At 33.3% G+C, this 14,671-nt stretch overlaps 1 protein-coding gene across 3 annotated transcripts in view; it reads left to right on the top strand.

Annotated features, from left to right (window-relative positions):
• EXOC2 (exocyst complex component 2) overlaps positions 1-14,671 on the top strand; it is a 210,240-nt gene that overhangs the window by 45,994 nt on the left and 149,575 nt on the right. For all 3 annotated transcript variants that reach the window (XM_006918860.3, XM_025051694.1, XM_006918862.3), the window contains exon 4: positions 6,834-6,960. In XM_006918860.3, the coding sequence (XP_006918922.1) occupies positions 6,834-6,960 (127 nt within the window). The remainder of the gene's footprint in view (positions 1-6,833; positions 6,961-14,671) is intronic.

Here is a 14,671-nt window from a genome sequence, read left to right as displayed (position 1 = left end):
AAATAAGTTAGAACATACATACATGTAATGTGCTTAGCATAGCCCCTTACATAAAATAAGTGCTCAATAGATTACTTTTTATTTTTTAACTTTCTTTTTTAAAAATTAAATTTATTGGGGTGTCACCAGTTAATAACATATTGAGTTTCAAGTAGACAGTTCTGTAATACATCATCTATATATTGCATAGTGTGCTCACCACCCAATGTCTAGTTTCCTCTGTCTCCATATATTTGACCCCCTTTACTCTCTTCAAACTCCCCCTATATGTCTTCCCTTCAGGTAACCATGTTGTTGTCTGTGTCTATGAGTTTTTTTGTTGTTGTTGCTTTCTGTTTTATATCCCACATATGAGTATAATCATATGGTTATTGTCTTTTTCCATCTGACAAGGTTACTCAAGATCCATTCATGTTGACACAAATAGCAATATTTCGTCATTTTTTTATGGCTGAATAGTATTATATATTTGTACCACCTCTTATTTATCTAGTCATTCATTGAAAGACACTTAGGTTGTTTCCATGTCTTGGCTGTTGAGATTAATGCTGCAATGGACATATGGGTACATATATCTTTATGTAATAAGTGTTTTCCAATTTGAAGGTACTCAGAGGCATTACTGGGCATATGATAATTATTCTTAATTTTTTGAGGAACCTCTATACTCTTTTCCATAGTGGCTATTCCAGTTTACATTTTCACCAGCAATTTACCAGGGTTCCCTTTATCTACATCCTCTCCATCATTTGATATTTCTTCTCTTATTAATAATAGTCATTTTAACAGTGTGAAGTGGTATCTTATGGTGGTTTTGATTTGCATTTCCCTTATAGCTAGTGATGTTGAGCGTCTTTTTGTATGTCTGTTGGCCATTTATATATTTCCTTGGGAAAAAATGGGTGCCTATTTTTTAAATTCAGTTGTTTGTTTTTGTTGTTGTTGAGTTATGTAAGTTCTTTACATATTTTGGATATTAGCCCCTTATTGGAGGTATTGTTTCTAAATATCTTCTCTCATTCTCTTGGTTGCTTCTTGTTTTGTTAATGGCTTCCATACTATTTTGTTTACTGTAGCTTTGTAGCATAATTTGAAGTTAGGGATAGTGATACCTCCAGCTTTGTTCTTTTTCTCAGGATTGCTATTGGCTATTCGGGGTCTTTTGTGATTCTATACAAATTTGAGGATTTTTTTGTTCTATATTTTTGAAAAACACCATTGGAATTTTATGGGGATTGCATTAAATCTATTTATTGCTTTGAGTAATATGATGATTCTTCCAATTAATACGCAATATCTTTTCATTTCACGTAGCTTTCGGTAGATAGGTCCTTCACATTTTTTGTTAAGTTTATTCCTAGGTATTTTATTCTTTTTGTTGCAGTTGCAAAAGGAATTATTTTTTAATTTCTTTCTCTGAAATTTCACTTTTAATATATAGGAATGTGGTAGATTTTTGTACATTGATTTTGTATTCAGCAACTTTACTGTATTTATTGTTTCTAATATTTTTTTTTGTGGAATCATTAGCGTTTTCTTTATAAAGAACTTTGTCATGTGCAAAAAGTGACAGTTTGACTTCTTCATTCCCAATTTGGATGCCTTTTATTTTTTTCTCTTACTTAATTGCTCTGGCCAGGATTTCCAGTATTATGTTAAATTTAATAGTGGTCAGAGTGAGCATCCTTGTCATGTTCCTAATTTTAGAGGAAAAGCTTTTAATTTTTCACCATTGAGTATTACATTAGCAGAGGGTTTGTCGTATATGGTCTTTATTATGTTGAGATACTTTCTTCTGCACTCATTTTATTGAGTGTTTTATTAATCATAAATGGACATTGTATCTTTTTAATGTATTGTTTTATACGATTTGCTAGCATTTTGTTTAGGATTTTTGCATCTATATAAATCAGAAATATTGGCCCACAGTTTTCTTTTTTTGTGTTTTTCTTGTCAGGTTTTGGTATCGGTAATTTTGGTGTCATAAAATGAGTTAGGAAGTATTGCCTCTTTCTCAGATTTTGAAGGTTTGAGAAGGACAGGCATTTAATCTTTGAATGTTTGATAGAACTCATTAGTGAAGTCATCTGGTCCTGGACTTTTACTTTTGGGGAGGTTTTTGATGACTGTTTTGATTTCCTTACTGTTGATCGTTCTATTTATATTTTCCAGTTCTTCATGATTCAGTCTAGGAGGGTTATATATTTTTATGAACTTATCCGTTTTGTTTAGATTATCAAATTTGGTGGCAGATTGCCTTTCATATTATTCTTGTATAGTCCTTTATATTTCTGGAGTAACTGTTGTAGCCTATCTTTCATTTCTGATTTTGTTTGAGTCTTTTTTTTCCTTAATGAGTCTAGCTAGAGTTTCATCAATTTTATTAACCTTTTGGAAGAACCAGCTTTCTGTTGCATTAAATGTTCTATTGTCTTTGCGCTATTTCATTTAATTCTGCTCTAATTTTTATTATTTTCTTCTTTCTACTCACTTTGGGCTTTGTTTTTTCTTCTTTTTCTAGTTCTTTAAGGTGAAATGTTAGGTTGTTTGAGATTTTTCTCATTTTTAGAGGTAGGCCATAATGCTCTAAACTTCCTTCCTATTATTGTTTTTGCTGTATGTCTAAAATTTTGATATGTAGTATTGTCATTCTCGTTTGTCTCTTTGTATCTTTTTATCTCTTCTTTGACCCAGTCATTATTTAATAGCATGTTCTTTAATCTCCACATGTATGTGGTTTTTCTTGCTTTTTTTTTTCTTCAGTTGATTTCCAAGTTAAAAGAGTTGTGGTTGGAGAATACGCTTGGTATGATTTCAGTCTTCTTAACTTTATTGAGCCTAGTTTTGTGCTCCTAAAGAGGGTCTATCTTTGAGAATGTTCCATGTGCACTAGAGAAGAATGTATAATCTGATGTTTTGGAATGAAAGGCTCTGTAAATGTTGATTATGTCCAAATGGTATAAGGATGTTACCTCCTTATTGATTTTTGTTTAGATGAGTTATCCATTTCTGACAATGGGGTATTTAGATTCCTTACTATGACTATGTTTTCATCAATTTTTTCCCTTTGGTTCTGTTAGTAGATGCTTTATATATTTTGGTGCTTCCAGTTTGGGTGCATATATATTGATGTGTTATATCTTCTTGATGGTTGTCCCCTTTATCATTAAAAAATGTCCGTCTTTGTCTCTTGTTACCTTTTTTAATTTTTTAAATCTATTTTCTCTGATTAAGCTATACCCACTTTTCTCTGAATTCCATCTGCTTGGAGTACATTTTACACCCTTTCACTTACAACTTTTTTGTTTTTGCAGCTGAGATATGTCTCCTGAAGACAGCATAAATTTGGATTTCTTTTTTTTTTTTTTTTTTTTTTTTTTGATCCATCTCACTACTCTATGCCTTTTAATTGGTGAGTTCATTCCATTTACATTTAGGGTAATTTTTGGTATATGAGGATTTCCTATAGTCATTTTATCTTTTGTTTTCTAGTAGCTCTGTGTCTCCATTGTTTCTTTTCTCTTGTGTTTCTGTCTGTTATTTTACTCTGTTAGTATTCTATGATTTTCTCTTCTGTTTTCTCTTTTTTTGTGTAATGTGTCCCAGTTCTAGATTTCTATTTTTGTGGTTGCCATTAGGTTCATACAAAAGAAAGCTTCATATATACAATAGTCTTTTATCTTCTGCTTGCATTTTATCTCCATTCTCCTGTGCAGGTTCAATTCTTTTCCCCCTTCCTCTTTTATGTTTTTGTTGTGCCAGATTATCCCTCTTTATGCTTTGTGTTCTTTTCCAAGTTGCAGTAGCTAGTCTCATTTTAAAAAAAATGTTTTTAACTCCTTGAACTTTTATGTTATATTTAAGTATTTAGTATTCTATTCTGAACAAGGGGTGCAATTTCCTGCTTTTGTCTGTTAGTCATCTTACTCATACTTTTTATTTTTTTGTGTATTTTTGTTTCAGTTATAATTGCAGCTTTCTACATTTCTTTAATGCAGGTTTTGTGGTGGTCGATTTTTTCATCTTCTGTATGTCTGGAAAAGCCTTAATTTTTCATTCATACCTAAACTATAGCTTTGCTGGATATTGTTCCTGACTGGTGGTTTTTCTCTTTTAATAATTTAAATGTTTGTTTCCCCTCTCTCTTAGTTTGTAGGGTGCTGCTGAAGAATCTGATAATCTAATGGGGTTTTCTTTATAGATTACTGTCAGCTTTTTCCTGGCTAACTTGAGCATTCTTTCTTTATAGTTAATTTTTGACAGTCTCAATATACTGTGCCTTAGAGAAGCCCATTTCTGTTAGCTTCTTTGATTTTATGATCCAGTTCTTTCCATAGTTTTGGGAATTTCTGATTATTTATTTGAGTAGGCTCTCTGTTTTCTTCTACTGCTCTACTCTTTCTAGTATACCCATTATTTTTGTATTGCTCTTTTTAATGGCCAGTAGTTCTCATAGAGTTCTTTACTTTTTTTTAAAATCTGAATTCTCTCTCTTCTTCCACTTGAGTCATTTTTAAATATCTATCTTCTATATTATTAATTCTTTCATTCATCTGCTCTGCTGTATTTCTTAATCTTATTAGTTTATTCTTCATATCCTTTATTGAGTTATTCAGATCCAGAATTTGTTTGGTTCTTTTTTTAGTTTCAGTCTCTTTGTTGAAGTACTCATTTTATTCTTTGATTTTGTTTCTGAGTTCATTGAATTGCTTTTCTAAGTTTTCTTATATCTTGTTGAGTATTTTCTAAACTGCAGTCTTGAGTTCTCTGACATTTAAATAACAGTCTTCCATGTCTTTAATTTTTTTTTTTTTTTTTTTTTTTTTTTGGAGATTTTTAATATTCTTCCGGAGTTCCCTGTTACCTTGGTTATTCATTTTGTCTGATGAATTATTCTCTACCAGGGCATTTGTGGGAATGAAAACTTTTTTTTTTTAAGTATTCGCCATTTCACTGTTTATAGGTTTGATAAGTAGAGGTCTTTCTTTCCCCTAGTAGGTGGCACTGAACCGTGTTTTTATTTTCTCTTACCTGCACTGCTTCTAGGATCTCTGTGGAGCAGTGTTGACTTGACTGTGGAATATGTTCTGTATTCTAGTGTGTTCTTGCTCTATGGATTGTGGAACAGTTTCACTTTTTGCACAGTTTTTCTGCCCCAAACCCTGGGCCTAGCCTCAGTGTGTGTTAGCCATCCAGGCCTGTTTGCTCTTTCTGCTGCTCTGGTTTGTCCAATGGGGTTGAACCCCACCCCTTCACTGCTATTAGGCTGTGGTCAGCGTGAAACCCTGGCTTCTGTCTCTGTCCTTACTTCCTGTCCCATTGCCTCTGTTCGCTAAGATATGCTCACCTTCACATGTCTCAATGCTGATGTCTCAGACCTGTTTTTGTGTTGGGCAGGGAATCCCTTGTTTAATTACAGCTGTTCAACCTGTTGTAACTTCAAAGGGTGAGACCTGGGGGTCTTCTCACAACTGCCATGCTGCTCAGCAATTATTTCTATTCTTCTCATGGCTAATTCTGTGCATGACCATGTCCCTTAGTAAAATAAGAATTAATGTCAGACTCATCTTTGTGATTCTATAATGTCTTGCACATTGTCAGTACTTGATTTTTTTTTATGATGTAGCAATATCGCAGGCATAATTACACCCAGACCCTGCTTCCCTCTTGTATTGAAAAGTAAATAATTGCAAATTGTTTTTGTTTTCTGTCTTGGAACATTGAGCTTTTCTGCAGCATTATCTTCCTTAAATTCCTAGATTTTTTTATAAATAAAAATGTAAAGAATTTAAGAGAAAATTATAAATGGAATTTATGTATATATACAATATCACTGTTTTTATTTACTCATTTTTATTTGATGTCTTAAAAAACTCAACTGTGAAATTAAATAAGGAAATCGTTTTCAATTTTCTGGAGGAACTTAAACCATTTTGACAGAATCCGGCATCATCTCATGTCATGTTTATACAGTAGATAAAGAAAGCTTATTTGAAATTATTAATTTTATTCTCCAACACCCTGCCTATGGCCTCCATAGCACAGTGTAGGGTCAGTAGTCTTATCTACCTGTACACAGGAGTATCTGGACTTGAGCATAAACTGACAGAACTTTCCATTGCATCCTGGAAGAAATGTGAGTGCTGGTAAAATTAGTGGGTTTCCAAAAGGTGATAGAAGTTGTCCGGCATCAAATACCCTTCTTCCATGAAGCCTTCCAGCTCCTAGCTCCTCCTCTTTCCTCACTGGCACTTTGCCCATTTTCTGTTGTAGCCCAGGTCCAAAAGTGGTAAACTGGTGAGTTCTGTGCCAAGGTGAATGACAGCGAGCTCCGTCACATGAAAGAGGGTACTATTTTCAGAGATCACATTTTGTTCATGGGGTCTACCCAGTTATTTTTACTGAGTTCTTGTTAGTTTTGTTACGCAAGCTATGCATTCCTTGGATGATGTTTGACTGATTTCTTTATATAAGGAATTGTTGGATATTTTGTTGAATTTACCAGATTAATTGTACTGTTTTTTTTTTTTTGTAAAATACAGTTGTTTTAGCAGAACTTTTTTTCAGAGGCTTAATGTATCTTCTCTATAAATAATGTACAGTGAAACCATGAACCAAGAGGTGTTATTTTTGTCTTTTTATAGCTTCTTAGTATTCTTAATTAAGCCACCAGACATAAAAAAATAAAAGAACCTTTGTAGTTTCAAATCTCTTAAAAATTACTGTACATTGCATTTTGTATTAGGTCCTTAAAAAGTAAAGCACTTTGCAAGACTTAGAAAGTATCGGAGGGTATCTGTATCTTATTAAGGGTGTGTTCCTTATTTTGGTAGGTATTTTGGACCAGTCTGCTGTGTGGGTTGATGAAATTAATTATTATGATATGCGTACTGACAGGAATAAAGGAATTTCTCCCTTGTCCCTACGTCCTGCTAATCCACTTGGGATAGAGATTGAAAAGTGAGTACCATGTTACCTTCAATTTTTTTAATTTTTACTCGCTAAAACTTTTATATATGTAGAGTGAACAGAGTCAAACTCCAGAAACATCTAGGGAAGCACAATTTAAGACGTCTCTATTGTTGGGAGACTAGTGTTATTTTTGAAGCCTGGTCAGCTTTGCTGCCAGTGAACGTTCCCATAAGTTAAAATTTTTGGCAAAAACTACTTACCTCTTTAGTTTTTTGAGTTTACATTTTGTCAAGAAGAAAATAATTTTGGAATTTTTAATAACTAGTACTTTAAAAAAATATAATTGACATATAATATTAGTTTCAGGCATATAACATACTGATTTGATATCTATATATCTTATGAAGTGATCATGACAAATCTAGTAACCTGTCACTGTACAAAGTTATTATGATATTATTCTCTATGTTCTCTATGCTGTATATTACATCCCTGTGACTTATTTTATAATGAAATTTGTACTTCTCAGTCCTATTACCTTTCTTGCACTTCTCCCTACTTCCTTCTGGTAACCATTAGCTTGTTTAAAATCCCTGTTTCTGTTTTGTTTTGCTTGTATGTTTGCTTTGTCCTTCAGATACCACATATAAGCAAAATCATAGGGTATTTGTTTTTCTCTGTCTGACTTATTTCACTTAGTATAATATTCTTTAGGTCCATCTATTTTGTCACAAGAGGAAAGGTTCATTCTTTTTTACATCTGAGTAATAGCCCATTGTATCTGTATACCATATCTTCTTTATTCATTCGTCAGTGGACACCTAGGTTGCTTCTATATATTGGCTGTTGTAAATAACGCTGCAGTGAACATAGGGATGCATAATACTGTTTTTCATAGTGGCTGCACCATATACAGTCCCACAACACTTGTTATTTGAATAACTAATACTTTTAAAGACATGAGAATTAATGCTTTATCTGGAGTTGGTAAGTTTAAATATTTAGATAGTACTTGAAATAAAAATAATGCTTTCCATGTACTTGATATTTTGGGAAAAAAATTAAATTAGGGCCAATGCAGTCTTTTATTTTGTTTAAAATTCTGCTTATAAGCCATACTTTATTCAGACTCATTATTATTTTTAAATCAGAATCGCGGCAGGTAAATATCTTTCAAGATGTCTTATAACAGTCTAGAATTTTTTAATCCCTAGAACTGTGTTTTAGTAATTTTTGTAATTAGTACCTTTATTCTTGTATTTTACATAATCAATTCATCTAACACCTAAATTGTGTCCTATTTTATGCCTTGGTGATTCTGCTTATTAGGTTATATACCGGGTGCTCCTCTATGAGCACTTACCGAAGGTGACAAATTAGTTCTATTAACACTTGAACCATAGCTTTATTTTAGATTTTTCTGTGAATGGAGAAAATTCTCTATTAATCTATGTAGTTTAACCCTCAAGCCTACACTTGAAGACTATTAGTAATTCTGGTAGCAAGCTTCTTTTTCACCTACTGGGTTTTACCCCTCGCTGAGAGAGAGGCGGCAAGTGTTTGTCTTGGGAAGTTATGTTGAAAACGTCCTGGGGCTTAGCAGCTTTTAGTGAGTTTGGAGTGTTCTAGGTTATATCTTTGGCAGCATAGGTCATTCTGGAGCTGTTTTAAGGTTTTTAGTGCTCTATAAATTAAGAGTTTAAAGATCAAGAAAGTCCAGAAAAGAGTATTTACTTGAGCACAGTTTCAAGTATGAATAGACTTTGCACTTGATTGTAAAGCTTTTAACAGCCTGCTTCAGTACTCTTGAAATCCAGCTTCTTTCTAAGATCTGGCACAAAAGCAGTGTAGAGCAGTTCCTTTATAAGGAAGAAACTGTTTCCGTACATGGGGACAATGATTATAAGAATATTGTGAATTTTTTACAAGCATTAGACAAAATTAATGTAGGGAGGAGACAAGAGAATTAAAATGTTAATCAAGCCACAATCAAAGACTGCAATATGCTGATCAGCCCTGTAGCCAGGCCAGGAGGACACCTTCAGAACAAAGGAAGATTTCTGCTGGAATTGCTAACAGCCTCTTCCCCACACCTGTGAAGGGGAAACTGGAATCAAGAATAGTTCTCTATGGCTAAAACCATGGGGAACTTATGGATAAAGGCTGAGAACTGCTAGCAGGCCTTTCACTCCACATGTTTTTACCTTTTCACGCTATATACTCTTCTCCTTCTTCATTGTATGTCTATATCAAAGGAAATGGGAACTAAAGAATGACATATAAACTGAATTTCCTGAACACTCAGGGTCCCTTTCAGTGTTTTTATTCTGTCTGTCTGTCTGTCTGTCTGTCTCTCTCTCTCTCTCTCACTGTCCTTCTCACTCTCTGCCTCTGAAAGGGGACCACACTCTGTCTGTGGAGTGTTATCCCTTTTCTAATAAACTTTCCTTTTGACTCCAGTTTTGGCATGTGTGTTGAATTCTTTCTATACTCAAAGGACCCTCTTCTCTTGGTAAAGGACTTGGTCTCCTTCCCCCTCAGGGAAATTTGCCCTGTCCTGCATCAAAACTATCAAAAATAGGATTAAATTGGATGTTTACTATCATGAAATGGATTCCCTTAAATTTTAGTTTGGCATATAATCCATCCCCTGTTAGATCTCTTTACTTTCTCATGTCCTCTCACCTTTTGCCTTTATTTTTTCTGTTATTGCTGCTGCCTACAAAGGAGTTTGGCTTGAATTCTAATAGCACTTTCTAAAAATGTGTTTCAGGATAATCCTTTGATAATGTTAGTAACAGCAGCCAGGAATAATGACACAAAAATTTCTTAGCTCTTTTAAAATTTTTCTTTTTTTCTCTGAGAAGTAATCTGATCTAGTCCGGGGATAAACTCTATCAGTTTGAATCATAGCTCTACCACTTACTGGCAGTATAACTTTGAACACATTAACTTCTGTTTGCCTTAGTTTGCTCAGGTGCAAAATGGAGTACCTGCTACATAGGGTGGTTGTGAGGATTCAGTGAGTGAATAAGTGCCTTCGAATGGTGTCTCGCTGAGAGCAAATGCTTAATAAACATTAGTCATTATTACTATGATTTTACGCTCTTCTTGTATATAAACTATTCATAGCTCTATCACTTAGCAAAAGAATCTCTTTTTTAATGACTATTAAGCTTTCAGGATAATAAATTGTATTAAAATTTTAAAGTAGTAGTATGTAAGTAATTCAAGGAGAGCTTAAACGGTGATAAAATTATAATAATATTTCTTTTGAAGTGTTACTTAAGTTTCAGTAATAATTTGTTCAGCCATGGGGTAATTAAAGAATAGATTTTGAAAAGGTAAAATCATGACTCTTACACATATATAAAATGAACATGTATGTTTCAGAGCTTTTATTAATGGGAAAACCAATAAAATGTTAAAATCGGTTCAAAAGGAATTCCATAGGAGAGGTATGAGTAGGCAATGAGGAATGCTAAAAGATGCAAAACAGGCTACTTCTACTGCATGGTAATCAATTGCATCTTTACCTGACAGGTGTTTCTATGCCCTGGTCAACATCAGCCTTCCACAAGTTAACTTTTGTTTCTATAACAGAGTTACAAAATAGAGACAAAGAAAGGCACAGATTCCTATATAATCAGAAAACACTGGGAAGCCCCTCCAAATAGTGAAAGGACACCCAATAACCTTTTTGCCCATTTAAAGTCTTTACAACTTTTCCAGTCAAAAGAAAGAGAGATACGAGGAAACAAGAAAATGAAGTGGAAAGAGGTATAGAAACCAAGAGAAGAGAATATTTTTGGCCAGAAAAATGGTCTTTCAGGTTCGTTTTTATTTTTTTAAAGATACTGTCAGTAAAAATGCATTTATTTTATTGAACTTTTATCTCAAATAGAGAAATCTTATTTTAGAAAAAGAAGAAAACTGGAAAGGAAAAGTAGATGTTAAAATAGTGGTGTGGGTTTTATTTACCTGACTCATTATTTCTTAGGTAAAAGCTTTAGTCCCCATAGAGAATGTTGTTACATTCAGAGTAGATTCCCTAAGAGCATTTCATAATTATCTGGCCTTTATTTCTGTTTATTGATATCATTTGGGTGTTTCTTTTATAATTAAAAGGCTAAAGAAGATCTGTTTCTAACATTTTAAAATGTCAGAGAAGGAATAACATGGTTTTATAATTACTTGTTGAAATATTTTAATTGAGAAGGTTTGAAGAATGATGATTGCTTGTTATAAAATACTGTAGTCCTGATGAATGATCAGGTTAAAGTGGTATGGCCACCTTTGGAAGATGAATCATCTCTTGGGAATTGTGAATGTTTATGGAAATTCTCTTTAGCTGACAGTCAAATGTACCATGTGAAACAGTTGGGGATCTTGTAGGTTGTGGCCAGTTCATCTGAATATGAAAAAGCAAGTGAGAACAACAATATAGTTTTCTTGTTACTCTTTGGTGTGAGTCAGAGTTCAATAAATATTTTATTGCTGTACATAGCATGCACTGTCCTCTTTCAGCCCACAAGTTTAACAACTGGCATTTATTGGCCTCCTTCCACTGCTAAAGTCCTTCATATTCCTAAATTTTTAACTGATATTTTGCAAACATGGTGCCACGATACTCATAAAAATGTTACTAATTGCTCAGAAAAAATAACTTTCATTTTGAACTGAGACTAGGATTTGCTTGTATAAAGTCTGTATTTCTGATTAATATATTCACAATATATGTCGTCTTTGCACAGCTTAAATTGTAATGGAGAAAAACTAAACTGAAAAAGAAGGTTAAAACAGGTTCATATTAAATAAAGCTTTCACTAGGTTTTATTTCTTAAAAATGATATTTGCCCAACAAAAAAATATTTAGAAGTAATGTTTTTGGAGATAGTTCATATTTGGGAATGAGGACATAAAATTGGAGCTTTGTCTCTGTTTTTATATGCTCTACAATTCTTTTTGTAAAATTATACCTGGGAATGTCTCTGTAGTCAGCTGATGCACTGCTAATACCTGTATTATTTCCACATAGGTTTTATGGGCTATACAGATCTGATTTTCTTTTCATCAGTTTGACTTTCCAATAGAAAAAGTAACCAGTTTTTCTCCTACATTTAGAAAACGAGGAAAGGTGGCAAAATAATTCTTAGAATGAGTGTAGAAGAGAAGAGCTTTGGATAAATTTACCTTTTAGAAATTTCATAAAAAAGGATTTATTGGCTGTGATACAGTGCCTAAGTCCAGAAACTATCAGACTGAAAAATAAAACACACACATACACATAACCAAAAAACAAGTTCTTAATATTTAATACGACAGAGTGAAAACAATGATGCTAAAAATTTAAATCTAAAAGAATTGAGTGTAATATATACATTCTCAAAAGAACTATAGAAACCTGCTTTTACTCAGTTAGCCTCCCCTGCCTTTCATCTTTCCATCTGTCAAATCAAGACAGCATGTTCTCTTCATGAAACACAGTAACACAGCTGCAATCAGGCTGCACCCTATATGGGGTGGTTAGAATTTCTCTCAAAATGATTTTTGTTTTGCTCACTCATGGGTCATTACTGCAGGTTGTTCTCATCCTTGAAGGTGAAGCCGATATGTTAAAAAACATTCCTGTTAGTTTCATATCTGACCACTCAATCCATATACCAGGATCTTCCCATGGCATGGTCTAAGCCCGAAAAGGTTTAAATTTAAATCTGTGCTTACACTGCCATCCAATGGAAAACATATATTTTAGGGGTATGAAGAGTTGTCCAGCTACTGAAACTGTTTTATTCTTTAATGAAAAGTCTTCATGAGTTTATATAGTAGAGTATGTGTTGCTTTTACTCTCTAACTCAGTGCTAGTAGATTTAAAGTGTAGATTTAGTTTGAATTACTTGGATTGTACTTTGCTTTTATTGACTTGTTAAGCCATCACTTCACTTGGTGGCTTAGAGCCTAAAATCTCATTGTGAGCAAATGTTTAGGTTCTTTCTAACTCTCATTGACATAGTGCTTATTCCTTTCCTGATACTGTTATTAAGACTATTAGCAATTGTCTGCGTTCTAATTAACTCTTCCTCCGCTCTCCCCCTAAGTTTCTATATTTCTAAATTTGTAATTGTGGCTTTATTACATACCTAAGATTCTCTGTTTCTTTATTTGACAGTGGAAGTACTGGGTTCAAATTTCGACTATTTGTATGCAACTTCACTATGTTGTTATAAGAATCAAATAAAATGATACTTATGAAAATAGTCTGCAAAATGCAAAAAACTAAGTATAAAGAATAAAATTATCAGCGAATAACAGGTATGAGCATTTGTTATGTATCAGAAACTGCTAAACCTTCTACATGCATTAGATAACGTATCCTTTCATCCTTAAAACATTCCTAAGAGGAAGATATTATTATCCCATTAGCCTCACGAATAAATGGAACCATATAGTGGTTACATAACTTCCCCAAGGTTATAAAAACAAATCTAGCAAACTTCAAGATTGAATCCAGAGCCTGTGTTCTTAACCACTACTTATTACTTTTACCTTCTATTATAAATACTGTGATGAGTCATCTCTGCTTTTGCATATTAGTTCCCCTTAGAGCTTCATTTCTCTTGGCGTTGTCATTCATTGTCTGTTTTTTTCCAGATCCTCTATTTCACATTCATTTTGAGGTGTTCGCATAAAAGATCAGTATATTTAGGCATATATTTTGGGATAAATTGGTTCAGGATGCCTTCAGCTGTAAGTAACAGAAGATGAAAATTAATTTTGGCTTTAACATAAAGATTTATTTTCTCATAATATACAAAGTTCAGAGATGGTAGATGCCATGATTGGTTAAGTTAGTGACTCACTCAGTTCTGTCACTCAAAGATAAAAGGAACCTGGGTTTGCTGTTCTGCTGCACTTAGCATTGCACTGATTTCTTTCAGAATTGTAAAATGGTTTTAGTGATTTCTAGTGTTGAAACAATACTAATACATAATAAATGATAAAATGATAAAAATATAATATTATCGAAACAATAATAATACATAATAAATAATAAACCACAATAATGTTTAGAGGCAGGAAGATGCTATTTCTTCTTGGATCTCCTTAAAAATATGGAAACTTTTCCCAGATATGCTTCAGAAGATCTTTCCTCAGAAATCACTGGACAAAACAAGATCACTCAGTAAATAGCAAGGAGACTATGATAAGCATGATTGGCTTAGGATAATTAGCATTTATTTAGGGAAATTACCAGTGTCACACTATGTAGGATTATTTTGTCTGAGAGGGTAAGGAATGAATGTTGGTTCCCTAGTCAACAGTGGGCTTTATTGTATGATTTGGGGCTAATTATTTGACATCTCCATGTTAGAATTTTGTCATCTTTAATATGATTTATCTTATCGTTATAAGTTTGATTCTTAGTGTAAGTCTCAATACTGTTCTTTCAATTTAAATATATATAATAAAATTGGAAGAGAGTTTAATGTCTTTAGTAAGAAATTATTGTAAAATAAACTCAGTCTTAGGGGTGATTATGAAAGTTTCGGAACTAGGAGGTAGTATTTTGACCAAGAGATTCAATACTTTTCAAACTCTACTTGATCCATTTAGATGGTTGAAGTTGCTACCTGTATGAGAAATAATAGTACATGGGAAATGAGATACTAGTAGGTGGATTAATGCTTCAAATCTCAGTGTAGAGCTCTCTGGTAGAAGCACAAGGCCTATTCCAAAGGTCGAAGGTGCCCCCTCACCA

The sequence above is a fragment of the Pteropus alecto genome, unplaced genomic scaffold (genome assembly GCF_000325575.1).
Source record: "Pteropus alecto unplaced genomic scaffold, ASM32557v1 scaffold58, whole genome shotgun sequence".
In the NCBI taxonomy this organism is placed as follows: domain Eukaryota; kingdom Metazoa; phylum Chordata; class Mammalia; order Chiroptera; family Pteropodidae; genus Pteropus; species Pteropus alecto.
This window is presented reverse-complemented; position numbering and strand designations above follow the sequence as displayed.